This window comes from Portunus trituberculatus, chromosome 45 (genome assembly GCF_017591435.1).
Source record: "Portunus trituberculatus isolate SZX2019 chromosome 45, ASM1759143v1, whole genome shotgun sequence".
Lineage (NCBI taxonomy): Eukaryota > Metazoa > Arthropoda > Malacostraca > Decapoda > Portunidae > Portunus > Portunus trituberculatus.
Genome location: NC_059299.1, coordinates 4,444,980 through 4,459,979, shown reverse-complemented (window position 1 = coordinate 4,459,979; position 15,000 = coordinate 4,444,980). Strand labels below are relative to the sequence as shown.

The 15,000-nt window shown below is 40.2% G+C and overlaps 2 protein-coding genes and 1 long non-coding RNA gene across 4 annotated transcripts in view; 2 read left to right on the top strand and 1 right to left on the bottom strand.

Annotated features, from left to right (window-relative positions):
- The window catches only part of LOC123519426, an 11,063-nt gene extending 1,341 nt beyond the window's left edge, over positions 1 to 9,722 (top strand). Inside the window, exon 2 of the long non-coding RNA XR_006679010.1 lies at positions 8,343 to 9,722. This is a non-coding gene — a long non-coding RNA (uncharacterized LOC123519426). The remainder of the gene's footprint in view (positions 1 to 8,342) is intronic.
- On the top strand, positions 453 to 9,722 carry LOC123519425 (receptor-binding cancer antigen expressed on SiSo cells-like). Of its 2 annotated transcripts, none has more exons than XM_045280718.1 (5): positions 453 to 573; positions 3,480 to 3,645; positions 4,362 to 4,556; positions 4,908 to 5,021; positions 5,437 to 9,722. In XM_045280718.1, the coding sequence occupies exons 2-5, from the start codon at positions 3,481 to 3,483 to the stop codon at positions 5,641 to 5,643; spliced, it is 681 nt and encodes a 226-aa protein (XP_045136653.1). In that variant the 5' UTR covers positions 453 to 573; position 3,480; the 3' UTR covers positions 5,644 to 9,722. The 2 variants fall into 2 exon arrangements, with proteins under 2 accessions (XP_045136653.1, XP_045136651.1); XM_045280716.1 differs by having other exon boundaries at positions 455 to 633.
- A 593-nt stretch (positions 9,723 to 10,315) lies between these two features.
- On the bottom strand, positions 10,316 to 11,851 carry LOC123519490. The gene is made up of 3 exons (XM_045280837.1): positions 11,658 to 11,851; positions 10,919 to 11,346; positions 10,316 to 10,563 (listed from the first exon to the last, which is right to left on the bottom strand). The coding sequence occupies exons 2-3, from the start codon at positions 11,343 to 11,345 to the stop codon at positions 10,388 to 10,390; spliced, it is 603 nt and encodes a 200-aa protein (XP_045136772.1). The 5' UTR covers position 11,346; positions 11,658 to 11,851; the 3' UTR covers positions 10,316 to 10,387.
- Between the last annotated feature and the right edge of the window lie 3,149 nt (positions 11,852 to 15,000).

Below are 15,000 nucleotides of genomic sequence, written 5' to 3'. Positions count from 1 at the left end.
CTGTAAGAGTGATGGAAAGACTAACGCTGGAAGGAAGGAGAACGGGAGGTGCAATATGAAAGCAGAGTGATGAATGCAGTGTGTGTGGAAGGAGCAGAGTGATGAATGCAGTGTGTGTGGATCTATCGTGGTTGTAAGAATGATGGAAAGGATACACGTGATATCAATGGTCAGCTCAGCAGGGTGTGAGTGCATTGAGATCCCTCCAGCCAGTGTTGATGTCACGTGTTACTGGTGCTGCATTAAATCAAGGGATACGTTAATGATACTTGAGTCCTGTAAGTATGTGTCATGCTAATAAGTTATAGGTAATATGGAATTGCTCAAAAGTTAGACCTGTAGAACAGTAAATATATAGGGGGAAAAAGCGTAAAAAATGACATTATTCACCAATAACTCAAAATCCTCGTATCATCACTGGAAGGGGGAATGTGTCAGCTGGCGCATCAAGATCAAGATCACTCGGGTCACACTCACACACCATTGTTTACATGTCGGCGGAGGGACCGATATCTTTGCGTCCTGCTGACATTTCTTCAAGACGGAGGCCACACCACGCTGGAGTTAATGAAGGTGCCCCCCACGTGCCCCCTGCCCCCAGTACCTTGAGTCACGTGTGTTCTGGAGCGACAGGTGTGGAATTAAGCTCAATTTGTTCCTCTTACCAACTGGGGCCGGGTTACTCAGTGCCAGAAATGTGAACTCCAGTTATTTGGGTTTAGATTAGAACTTTGTGTTTCATTAAGCATTTTCGGCACTCTCGTAAAGAACACATCCCGCTCGCTCTCTTCCCTGCTTCCCCTTTGCAGTTCAACCATGCAATTGGTAAACAAGAGAGAGAGAGATGATAAATGGAGGGAGTAGGGATTAAAATAGGAGATAGAAAGAAATAAATGATCTTGGGTAAATTTGCAGTTTCAACCACTATACCCTAGTTTATATTTCTTTTCCCCTATGTCTAACAAGCTTGGGAACCTCCTGGGAAAGTGGGGTTTTAACCTAACCTAACCTAACCCCAGTTTCCAAGAGGGTAAAATGGGGTTAGAAATGATCGTTGAAGTGTGATGTAGACCGTGAGAAAGTGTGTAATGACGTGTGGTGTATTGGTTGAAACTGCAATAATACCAGATCTTGTTTTCCTTCATTTCCTGTTTTGTTCCCATTCCCCCTTTATTTGTTACCCTCTTCCCCCTATTTGTTAGCTACCCATTTTTTTCATTATCTATTTTTCTTTCCATCTCTTGTGTTATTCCTATTTATCGTTTTGTATTTCCATTTCTGTCATTTATTATCCATTTCTTCTTTCTATTTCCTGTTTTAATCCCAACTTCCTCTGGACATTTCTCTCTCTCTCTCTCTCTCTCTCTCTCTCTCTCTCTCTCTCTCTCTCTCTCTCTCTCTCTCTCTCTCTCTCTCTCTCTCTCTTCCTTGTTGACTAATATTGTAGCTTCATATATGTGATAATGTCAAATCAGCTGGGTGGAGGAACTGCAAAAGAGGTAATACAGGAGAGCAGCCGGGATGTGTTCTTTAAGAGAGTACTGCATGTTCTTCATTTTCATTGCAATACAGTTATTTCTAAAGGGGATAAGCAGTATTTTTGAGGAAGAGGCAAGAGAGAAATATAAAAAAAACTACTGATATGCAACTGAAATGAAATACAGGTTCATTCAAAACAGGTCATAAACTACCAGAAAAAGTAAATGAATGAATAGGGCACTTTCTTAATATACACATCCCGCCCACTCTCCTTGATTCCCAGCTCCTCCACTTGGCTGATTTGACGTCACGTGTGAAACGACACTATTGGTCAAGGGAAAAAGAGAGAAGAGATGGAGGAAATGGGATTAAAACAGGAGATAGGAAGGAAATGGATAATAGATGGAGGAAATCGAGATAAACAGGAGAGATAGAAAGAAAAATAGATAACAAAAAGAGGAATAGGAGGATATTAGGACATTGCTATATGGCCACATTTGTTTGTGTGTGCGTTTGTGCGTGTATATTTAATTTACTTGTATTTACCTAGTTATATATTACAGTGTTCGAGTGGGGCTTATAGAGACCCGTCTCCATATCTATATTTATCCAACTTTTCCTTAAATTTGTGCACACTTTCTGTTGCTACAATCTTTTCACTCAATCTGTTCCAAATATCTACTGTCCTGTGCGGAAAACTAAACTTTTTAATGTTTCTCGAACGCTAACTTTTCTTGATCTTCTTGGAGTGTCCTTTTGTTTGCCATGAGTTTGTATGTGTGTGTGTGTGTGTGTGTGTGTGTATGTAATAATGATAATAGTAATAATAATACGGTTTATTAGTAATTGCAGTACATACATAGTTACTGAAAATGTACATATGTGGATTGAGGGAGACTTAAGATTAGAACCTTAACTTAGCTGTGTATGACTCGCACCATGGAGGAGATGGCACTATGATCATAATGGTCTGTTCTCAGGGCCTTAAGTGGCATGACCACATTTGTGTGTTGTGTGGTATGGTGTGGCTGGGGAGCGTCAGGGGATAGGTGTCGTAGCCATGGGTGGCACAGCAGGCCTCTACCCATCCTGACAAGGGCCGCTTGGTATCTGGTAGCCAGTGTGGGGAGATCAAGGGTAGATAGGGCGTGATCATAGTTTGTGTGTGTATGTGTAATTCACTGTTTGATCTGCTGCAGTCTCTGACGAGACAGCCAGATGTTACCCTACGGAACGAGCTCAGAGCTCATTATTTCCGATCTTCGGATAGGCCTGAGACCAGGCACACAACACACATCAGGACAACAAGGTCACAACTCCTCGATTTACATCCCGTACCTACTCACTGCTAGGTGAACAGGGGCTACACGTGAAAGGAGACACACCCAAATATATCCACCCGGCCGGGGAATCGAACCCCGGTCCTCTGGCTTGTGAAGCCAGCGCTCTAACCACTGAGCTACTGGCCCGTGTGTGTGTGTGTGTGTGTGTGTGTGTGTGTGTGTGTGTGTGTGTGTGTGTGTGTGATTCACCACGGTCATCTGCTGGTCAACCAGCCAGTCTTTCCCATTATGGAGCGAGCTCAGAGCTCATAGACTGATCTTCGGGTAGGACTGAGACCACAACACTCTCCACACACCGGGAAAGCGAGGCCACAACCCCGTACTTATTTACTGCTAGGTAAACAGGGGCTACACCTTAAGAGGCTTGCCCATTTGCCTCGCCACGTCGGGACTCAAACCCGTCCCTCTCAATTGTGAGTTGAGTATGTGTGTGTGTGTGTGTGTGTGTGTGTGTGTGTGTGTGTGTGTGTTGTCGACCAATAGCATGGTTTCATGTATGTGACATCATATCAGCTGGGTGGAGGGGCTGCAAAGGGGGAGCCGGGAATCAAGGAGAGCAGGCGGGACGTGTATATTAAAAAGGCGCCATAAATAGTTCCAGCATGAAATGAAATGTTGATATAAGACTGAAAATTTACCCTGTTCCTCTCTCACTAGAATGCTGGTGATGGTGGCATTCAGGAAGGTGAAGTCGGTGCTGCTGCTGCTGCTGACTCTGGTGCGCCGCTGTTTCTGCTGTCTGAGGAAGAGGCGCTACTCTGAGACTCACCTTCCTATAGCTGTGTCCATTGGCAGTGACAGTAGCCATGGAGAAACTACACAGGTGAACTTTTGTCTCTTGTCATACAGGAAAACTTTAAGAATTTTTGCTGTCACCTGAAAGAAATTACATAGGTGTATTTTAGGGATCTCTTGTCATGGAGAAAAAACTCTACCTGAAATAAACTACATAGGTGCTTTTTGTCTCTTGTCGTGGAAGAAAGCTCCAAGAATTTTTGCTGTCACTGAAACTACACAGATTTATTTTTTTTCCTCTTATTATGAAGGAAAGTTTTATGGATTTTGCTGTTACCTAAAATATACAACACAGGTGCTTTTTGTCTCATGTCTTGGAGGAAGGCTCTAAGAATTTTTGTTGTCACCTAAAGTGTAAAAAATTATATTGGCAAAGTAGTTATTCATATTGATCAATGTTCCTCAAAGTTTCTGTTTTGTCATGACCCAGTTTGGTTTTTATATGCGTCCCTCATGATGCAATATTCCTTTTTTTTTTTTCTTCTTTTTCTATTGTACCTTACGCCTTTAATATGGAACCTGATTCATACAAACACCTACTTCTGTATTTCCATCTTCCTGTAACACAAACTCATATGAGAGAAGTTTCAAGACACCTATCCTATTCTTTTGGCTACTCTTGTATCTGCTCAAGGACTGGCATCTAAGTGGATCTTTTTATATGACCTTTTTTTTTTACCTTTGGCCAGATTTCCCCTCTTACATAAGAATAAATAAAAAAAAATCCCTTATGTACATTTGCAGCATCCTGAGGAAACCATGGGTGGGTGGGACTCCTGGGACATCCCGTCATCAGTGGTGAGTGATGGAGGTGGATGGTCACAGCACCAGCCACAAGTGTCATTCCTCCAGCAGCAGATCAACCAGTACAGACTCAACCAGCAGAGGAAGCTTCAGGAAACTGAGGCAGAACCTGAACCTGAACCCAATTACTTTGAGGTGAGGGATTCAGTTCACTACGGAATTTCATATTTACTTGATTTTTTACTCTCCTGACACACACACACACACACACACACACACACACACACACACACACACACACACACACACACACACACACACACACACACACACACACACACACACACACACACACACACACACACACACACACACACACACACACACAGAGTTAGGTTAGGCTAGGCTAGGCACACTCACTAATTTCTTTTTCTTTTTAACATCTTTCCTTTATTTTCAACAAGTTCTCCAGGCAGCTCACTTCATCCTTATTCAACATCTCTTACCCTCTCAATATTCTCTGGTTACATAGCCTTCACATTTCAGGACCTTGCACCGAGCATAGAGAAGAAGCCGCAGGTTGTGATACTGGAGCGCCCCGAGGAGGAGCAGCAGGTGTCCAACAGGCTGTCAATATCCCTGTCTGACCCCATCCTTCAGGTAGCCACTCCTTTCCTGTATTTAGCTGAAGCCTTGTGGAGACATCGTGAATTGTTTTTAAGTTGTCCTTCTTTGAATTGCGTTCTTAACTTGTTGGTTCGTTTGTCTTACGTTGATGAATATTCTGTGGCAGTTTGACTTTTTTTTGTATGTGATACTGAGTGTATGAAAGGAATTTATTTATTATTACCGAAGTGATTCAGTTTCTTTTAAGTTTTTGTATATCCAACCTTGGAACAAACAATTTCCAGCTACTTATAGAAAATCACAGTTCTTTTTATAACAAATGATCTTATCTTTATATAAATTCATGTATCCTCGTATTGACTACATATGGCACTGTATTCATCTTGCATTATTTCTGTTATTTTTGTATGCTATCTGATCACTAAAGTTGATAATATTCCATCCTCAGTCCCCCGAGCTGGGTGACTGGGACGACTCTGGGGGTGGATGGGAAGACGAGGCAGAAGAGGAGGATGACATTGATGCAGTCCTGCGAGAGAAGCGACACCTGGAGAGGGAGAGGAGGAGACTGGAGCAGCAGAGACGCAAGGCTGAGAAGGAGGCATTGCGCTCCAACAAACTCTCTGCTTCCAAGATTGCCACCAAGCTGTCCTAGGAGTCCTGCCATGCACCTGGTGGAGGATGGAGGGGAAGGATGTAGTGCAGAGCTTGGAGGTTTTATTGCTCGTTCATCCATTGTTGTGTATTATGAAGCCAGCAGGGGTGCGGGTTCTCTCTGTCACAGGTGTCTTGGCCAAGTGTCTCTCTCTCATGGCTTTTAGCTTAACTGTAGGCCATTTTTCTACTGGTGGGGGACTGTCATCGCTTCCTGAGGTAATAATGTTGAGTATTTTTGCGTTAGTAGTTGTATGTACTACTAGGCTTTTTGTTTATTTGGTTATTTGTGTTTTGGGGTTAATTTGATCAGGATGTCTGACAAATTTATTTTATTATTAATGGCTGTGTACTATGCACTCTACCATGCATCTGTGTTGTGTAAGCCTTAATTTGGACCAGCTCCTTGGAAATATGTGAATACAGACACATGCATCTTTATTGACACCACATGTTTTCCAGTTTGATTCCTGTGAGTCAGTTGCTGCAAGTCAGACTTTATTACCGTGCCCAGTGAAAGCCAGGACTCCACACGAGATTAGACAAAGAGGCCTTAACTGTCACGCTTCACCTGTAGACCGACCTCTCACTTGTCAGTGCAATAATATAAATACTAACCAGAGAAGCAGTAGTCAGATGTTCCTATTTAGTTACAATGATTAAGAAGTTCATGAGAATGAAGATAAAGTCATTATATATATATCTTGACACCTTCATCATTATGGGTCATTCAGCTGAGGTAATGATATTAATAAATTAATATAATTGTTTGTTAGCTGTTTTAAGAAATATATTGAATTTCAAAACACTGATCTCAGTTTTGTATCAGTCTGAATTATTGCTGTGCTTCTGTCCTATTTAATTATTTTCACAAATTTCCATCAGCATTTTCTTATCATTCAAGTGTAGGATCTCATTCTTTGCTGATGGTCTCTTAGTCATGAACATCTTCACTAACAGACATAGACGAAAGTTGAGTTTTGTGTGTGTGCTGTAGAGGAAAGGTCAGGAAACAATATAGCCTAAAGTAAAGTTTGCTGTGCTATATAGGAAACATCTGGAAAACTTATATAAGATTAATTTTTTCTCAATGGTAATGTCTATACCTGTTCCTTGTTACTTATCGTCTTATTCAGAAGCGCCTTGCTCTCTCACAACGACAATTTTTTCAAGTCCTCATAGATGACTGGCCAGGTTTTCAAGACACTTTCTCCTTATGATTAACTAGAAATCTTGCTAATCCATCACCAGAACCATAAAAATACCCTTAAAAACACAAATATCTTTAACTAGAGCCTTTGGAAATAGTCATCGTGAGAGAGCAAAGTGTCTCTGAATACAAGTGTTGGTAGGACGAGGTTTGCGCTGAACAGTATGAGTTCAAAGTCTCTCCAGGAGCTTGTAGTGAGTCTGCCACATGACCCTGAGAAGTGTGGAGGGAAGTACATTGATGTTTTGTCTCTTCCAGTCCGGTGAAGTGTTGCTTGTAGGTTAAACAAACTTGTGTACTGCATCACCTCACTCTGATCAGTTTTGAATGATGATTCTGTTTGTGTTTTTTTCTTCTTGCTTTTTGGTAGAGCATTCACAGTCTGTATTATTTTATGTTATTTGTTATTTATTATCTATTTTTATCACTTTCTTTATCTATCTAATCTCCATAGGCCTGTATCCAGTGTCTTGTTTTTACGAGCTCACTGCATAAGGTGGCTGTAACAAAAAGACAGATTTGGGTTATTCATCTTTTTTCATTTCTCATTGAGGGAGCAGTGGAGCTGAAATGTGAAGGGTTTCCTGCTGTTGTGTATTCATGACAGTGGTTAGGCATCAGCTGAGTTTATTAGAGCACTACGCTAAACAGATGACTCAGTGTGTGGGGTGACAACATGCCACTCACACTCCGCCATCCCTCGCTGCACTCTCCTCACTCTCATATATAAAGTATTGTAACATAACATAGAGAGGGAGTGTTATGAAGCAAAACTGTTCCTCTCTGGTACTTTTTTTGGTATTGTTAGTATAGATTAAATACTAATACTATTCTTATAAAGAGACTGATTTCTTTCAAGTTCAAAATAATAAACCTGTCAGTTGTTTCATGTTCACTATTGACTTTGTGAACCAGATACACCAGTGGCCAGCAAGTCATTCATTGCAACTCTCCACCGCTGCTGCTTTATTTACCAGTGATAGCAAATTAATTAGTTTAGGAGAGATTGAGTATTTTAATGAGTTTATATTTTGGGGCAGCCTCTCAAGATGCAAGTGACAGTCCTTCAGATCACCAAACATTGCACCATTACATAAGGATATAATATGGTATGCTTTGTATTAGTGAGGTTCATATACTGGTGTCCGAGCAGTACCTTTTCTGGTTACTGTTGTGTAATGTCATTGCTACTTCTCTTTCCTTCTCAAACTTTATATGTCATAACTTGCAATGAGGTGATTTTATTTTTGTGATTGTGTGAGTGTTTAATGGATGTATAAGATGTGTGTGTTTGTGTGTGTGTGTGTAAGATATTCAAGGGAAATTATTATAATCACATATGAAGAAACAGTATTGTGGACAGCACCTCAACATAGAAGGGTGTAATAATGTCATTGTTATCACAGTACTGTCAACACTGATGCTGAATACAGCGAATTTAAGCTGTAACATTGATTTGGTTAAGTAGGATTCAGGAGTTAAAGTGCCAGAGAGAGAGAGAGAGAGAGAGAGAGAGAGAGAGGACACAAATAGCTACATAGGTTGAATAATAACAAGGAAAGAAGAAAACTGATGGTATGGAGAGACTAGTGAGAGGAAGACAAGGATAAAGAAGCAAGAGAGAGAGAGAGAGAGAATGAGAGAGGCAAACACTTACTCGAATTGCATAAATGTGAAGCCAAGTGTAAACAGAAGGGTGGAAGTGGTAATAGTTCAATGGTGTATGTTTGGGAAGTATAGTGCCTGTGTAGAAAGTGCCTGAGAGAGAGAGAGAGAGAGAGAGGGAATGAGATAGGTAGAAGCAAATTGTGTGACTAAAAATGTTGTAGGGAATTCGAATAGGAAGTTGAAAGTAAGTGTGAGTAGAGAGCTTTGATGGAAAAGTATAAAACAAAGAGGTAAGGTTTTAGTCTGCCAGAATTACAATGAACTGTGAGCTGCACCTTTTTCTGTACCTGCTCATTCTCCAGCAAGGTACGAGTAGAATTAGTCCAATTTCTAGACCGTGTTGTGATGTACTATTTTGAAACGATGTAATATGAGTGTACTGTCACGGCTGTGTATGTAGATAATGTTTTCTTCCTCCCGTTCATTTGTATTCTACCTGATAATTCACTTGACAGGACAGTATTTCAATTATGCCACAGAAACAATTTAATCTGTTAACTGTCTCGTATATTTCTTACTTCTGGTCAGAATGTTATGATGTCCATGCGATGTTTAATGCTACACTCATTTTTACAGTTTTGTGTATGGTTTCATGTGACGTAATGAGTTTTATTTTGATGAGTTGTTTAGTGTCAAGGTGATGTGATTGTTTCTGAATGGCCAACTGTTATTGTGAAGTGGTGCAGGTGACACGGCCAGCACTCCTACCTGCTGCACAATTTTATATGCTTGCTTTGATTTTTGTGCACTGTTTTCTCATTAACTTTTGAGTGCACCTATGTTTGACAGGGAGCAACACCATATATATGTGTGTGTGTATGTGTGTGTGTGTGTGTGTGTGTGTGTGTGTGTGTGTGGTCTTCCAGGTTTGTGTTTTATTCAGCTCATCAGTTTAATAATTTGTCCAGAAGAGGTAATCAAAATGAGTTATTATCTTCATCAGGTTTGCTGGTAACTGTTCTTCTTAAGTAATGATGTAATTGTTCTCTATATATTATTGTTATGTTTACTTTTCATGGTTAGGCATTTCCATCCATATTGTCATTCCAGCTGGGCAGACGTCATGTTGTTTTTTTATCTTTTTATTACAGAAGAGCAAATTGTTTTATTTCATCACCACTTTTTGTAGATGACATTCTGCCTCAGCCAGAGTCTAAGGCAGGAGTGAGTCTTCATAACACAAATAGATCAATATTTATAAACCTTGAAGTCTTTTTACCCACAATGATGATCTGTAGTGACTGTAGTTTATTGTATTGCTAGTGTGATACTGTCAAAGTCCCATAATGAAAACTATCTTGACTCTTTAAAGTTTATTCACAGGTTTAATCCTTCATGTATCTGTCTGTTATTTATTTATTCAATATTTGTGTTTTAGTCAATAATACTAGTCATCATTGAGACTGCATTAATTTATTCTCGCAGTAAATACAAAGACAAAATACATAAATGTTCAGATCTGGGTTGGTCACTGTATGTATATCTTATTACATGTATTTACAAAGTCTATTCACAAGTGTATTTACATTGTTGCTACATATTCCATTCACTCTCTCTCTCATATAAAGAATGCAAAAACGTTACTATTTCATCATTAATTCAACTTCCCATAAAATAGAAAACAAGTAAAAAAAAAAGAAAAACATCAGAACCAACCAAACATTCGTCACCATTTAAACACGTCACTTTTTCCGCGTCTTGAGAGGAGGAAAAAAAAAAAAAAAAATATATATATATATATATATATATATATATATATATATATATATATATATATATATATATAAAACCCAGAGAGCAGCATATGACCCCACTGTGGAGGCGTCCCTGCGTACTTTATACACATATATCCCTAAAACGCGGTTCCCTATCGTCTCTCAGGAGCCTTGCACACGTGGCGACCAATACAGGCGTCCAGGCAACATTTCTCCCCGAAGTAGCAGTTTCTGTCCTCGGAGCAAGACCTCAGATGGCGGAAGAAGTGCGAGCCAGGACAGCTGTCACGCACCTTTGGGCACTTGAAGCCCAGGTAGGAAGGCGAGTCTGTGGAGAAAATAGGACGATTAGGACATTGGTAGAGAGAGGAAGGAATTATCAAATAGAGTGGTAGATGTTTGGAATGGACTTGTTAATCAGTCTGCTGCTGGTGCTTGAAACGATCAGACAAATTTTTCAGTGTGGTTGATTGGTGAGAATAGGTTAGAATGTTTAGTGCAGTGGCTGCCAGGAGTAAGCTTGAAGACTCACTGCAGCTTCCCTCACTTCTCTACTATCTTATATCTCTACCAGTGTTCAAACAATGGATAACAATAAGATATCTCCGGTAACACGCGACTAGAAAGCCTCACATTTGCCACACGTTTATAACCACAAATGCTTTCTTTATACCCATACTTACTATCACAGCAGTAGATTTGATTATGCCAGCGGCCAGGACAGTAGTACTTGCAGGAGCTCGTGGCGGGATAGATGCCATTGTGCGGCGGGAAGGGAGGATGGTGGGGTGGGATGTGGCCCGGGGCAGGGAGACCAGGGAGGAAGGGTGGCCTAGGGTGAGGGATAGGACCAGGGCCGGGAAGGGGGTGGGGATAAGCAGAGTGGTGGGTATCATATTCAAATACCCCAAAACTGCTTCCAGAAACGGCCCCGTAGTTCAGGATACGGTTGGTGCCCCTTTCCTTGGTGCTGTTGGAGGAGGTGTCTGTTGTGGGCTCGTCTGTGGTGTCAGGGAGTGTGGTGGTGGGTGGTGGAGGCTCTGTGGTCGCTGTTATGGCTGTGGTACTCACTAGGACGCACGTCACAGCTAGGTATGCCAGACACGTCATGCTGATAATGGTGGAGAAAATGGTGGTTTTGTTAGCAGTGTGGAGTTAGTAATATTATGCCACCTACTCTCTATAATTTCAGCCTCTCATCGTGGAATTCTTTAACTTGTATAGCATTCAGTTAATTTCTGTGATATAGCTACCTGGTGTAGTGTAGATAATGGTGTGGAGTAAATTTGTCATAATTCTAAACACATTACTATCAAAATATACTTTTCTGGTGGAATTTCAGCTGATTTCACTGAGCCATTCCTAGTAGCAGTTCTAACAAGCCTTAAACAAAACGCAAACACAAAACAGGCATACAATTACCTTCCTATAGCCGAGTCGGGCAAGAATCTGCGACAACTTAGTGTGATTAAAAACAATAAACTCCGCGAGATGTGCAGGCCAGCGGTTATAAGCAGAGGCGACTCAAAACCATAAATTTCCTGTACCGCTGGTGGACAGGACCCGTGTGTGTTAGCAGCGCCAGTGGGAGCAGGAATGTCAACAGCAGCGCCTGGACTGCCTCATATACAGCCCCTGGACAAAGGTCGCGGCCATGCTAAGCCAGAACAATGTGTGACGAAAGGGACAAAGGGACAGCGACACGCCTGCTAATGAGCCTCAACGCGTGTGTGACTTAATGAGGGACGAGGAGAGCCTTCCTGACGCTATCTGGTGATATTATCAGATGCAAAAGATGAAAACCACACTTGCGATTTGAGAAAGAGAACTGAGAACGAAAGAAAGGGAGAAAGAAGAGAAGAGCAAAGGAATGATTTGGTTTGAGGTAAAGAATTTGATATTATGTAAGGAAAAAAAAAGAATATAAAGTTAAGAGGCGGAAGAGAAAACTTTTCTTATTGTTGATATTACCTTCTAATTAAGGGAATTACAGGTGTACCTACTTACGAAAGAAAGAAAAGACGGGTTCAAAAATAAAAGAAGAGAGAGAGAGAGAGAGAGAGAGATCGTAGGGTAGATATAAACTCTCACATCAAATTAACTTAACCCAAACTTTCTAGCGTCCGTAATCCGTGCAGATCAGATTAACGCGGCTCGCAGGGACTGGTAATAAATTGTACGAAGTTGTAACCGCCAGCAAAACACAGTGGCCGTGTGACAACCAGGCGAGGCGTGCAATGCTTGGGATAAATCATGAGAGTCTAACCACCATAGCATTGTTGCCGTGCCCTCTCCCATCCTCCATATTCTTTTGCCCTACTTTTTGGGGTGACGTAAATAGGAAGATGAAAGGATGGTGATCTTTTGCCTTACTTGTTGGGGGTAACTTATCTATTTATATATTTTTATTAGTTTTTTTTTTCTTTTTGTGATCATGGAGGAAATAATGAAGAGGCGATGAATGAGGAGGAATGGTGATGAAGGGAAGATGAAAGGATGGTGATGAGAGAATATTACGTGAGTGAGTGAAAGGAAATAAGAATATGCGAGAATATGAATGTGATGGAGTGACGGGAAAGTGACGGAAGGATGACGGGAGGGTGAGGGGAAGGTGACAGGAGTTAATATATGCGATACATGTAGACTTAATTAACACTGAATTTATGACAGACGTGACAGAGAGGTAAGGCCACCCTCTTTGTCCCTCACACACACACACACACACACACACACACACACACACACACACACACACACACACACGCATTACTTCCTCTCTCATGCTGCATAAATCCACAACGGTACATAACTTTAATAACACAATCTTTATTCCGTGTGATTATTCAGCAAACGTAATGATATATGGAGTCAAAAGTTGTGAATTAAGACAAATCCCTTATGATATGGAGCTCATTATTCTAAAGGCTTGGTTACAGGACGAAGAGGAGAAAAGAAAAGTAATGATCTAGAATTATCATGGTTTGTCTTCTTCCTCTTCCTTTCTCTCCTTCATCTGTCCCGCTTCATCCTCCCTTCCTCTTGCTGTCTCCGATCTTTTTCCTCCTCCTCCTCCTCCTCCTCTCTAAACCATATTTCGTTATTGACATGGAATATAGAGGCAAATCTAAACGTGATAAAGACATAAAGATTTTAAACGATAAATGTAATAAATGAGTGAATACAGTGTAGATAAAGTTAGTCAGTCACTCAGGCATAGATAGAGAGATGGATAGATAGGTGAATGGATTGATAGATAGATAGATAGATAGATAGATAGATAAATAAATAAATAGATAGCTAACCTGATAGATAGATAGATAGATAGACAAATAAATAGATAGATAGATAGATACATAGATAAATAAATAAATAGATAGAGAAGTCAAAATTGAGACATACTTCATTAAAAACCTTACTTTCACAAGATAGCCAGTATTAAGGATAACAAGTTGTATTTTGTAATGTTTCTTTGTTATTAAGACCTTATTTTGTATCTGTATCCAATTTGGTAATAGTAAAAAACTCTAGCAAGTAGTGGTTTGGAAAAGAAGTAGTGGAAAAATCAAACGAGAGCCTCTTTGTTATGAAAAAAAGGAAAAAGATGTCAAAATATCGACATTAGTATAAGACATATAACGATCTGGGTTTTTTTTTTCATTTTTCTTGCATTTAAAGTTCTATTAATTAATTATGTATGGTTAAATAGTAGTAAAATCTCGATAAATGGTAAATTAGAAAAAAAATTAGAGAAAATCAAATGAGAAATTGCGAATACAGACCTACCACCACAAGTGAAGTTTCCCGCCAGTGAAAATCTAACCGTGAGAGTGTTGATCCAGCGGAAACTTTTTAATCTTTTCAACTTAAATACTGCTTGAGGATATCTTGCAGGACTAAGGAAACGTGAAGCAGTTCCCTAGTAAGCCTTGTGAGTGTTTGACCTAGTGAGCGAGTAAATTAAAGGCGCCAAACAAGGAAGAGAAGCGAAGGGGGCAGAGAAGCAGAGGAGGAGGCCCATGGGTGAGTGTTAACGTTAATTTTTTCTCGTTATTTATATTTCACAGCTAATTGTGGCCTGTATTTCGGTTCACAGGCTGTACTGGTTTGTTTGAGAGTTATTGCGTGTGTATCATCACCTGGTTATTGTTTATTTTTTCTGAAGTAATAAAGATAAACAACTGTACATTTTGATCTCTCCTGTTTTATTTTCCCGTCCTTGTCATGACCTGTATTTTCGGTCGACAGGCTACATTGACTTCGTTCAGGTATTGATGGATGTTTTAGTGTTGAGTGGCATTGCATTTTGACGTGTGTATATTTGAAAACAAGGGATAATGGAGGAAAAGGAGAGACGGGAGGACATGTTTGGATATATTTTACAAGTCTATATTCCATCACGTACCTAAGTATCTTTCCTCGTGTATAAATTGATGCCTCGTAAATAGGTAATGGGGTCTTTGAGGGGTTAATAGCTAGTTTGTCCCTCGTACGAAAAGAAAACGAGAATATGTGTCAATTATATATCCAACGAAGGAATTAGTCACTGGCCGTTGTTTTGTTATCCTTTATATTATCTTTTATTATTTCATTTTTTCCATATGTGTTTGTCAAAAATGTTGTTTATGGGAGGTTATTCTTACCTGTGTGTGTGTGTGTGTGTGTGTGTGTGTGTGTGTGTGTGTGATTCAAGATGACACATTATCATAAGTATTTCCTATGTTAACAAGGCCACGATTCGTCACTCTAAACAATGGCAGTGTTACGT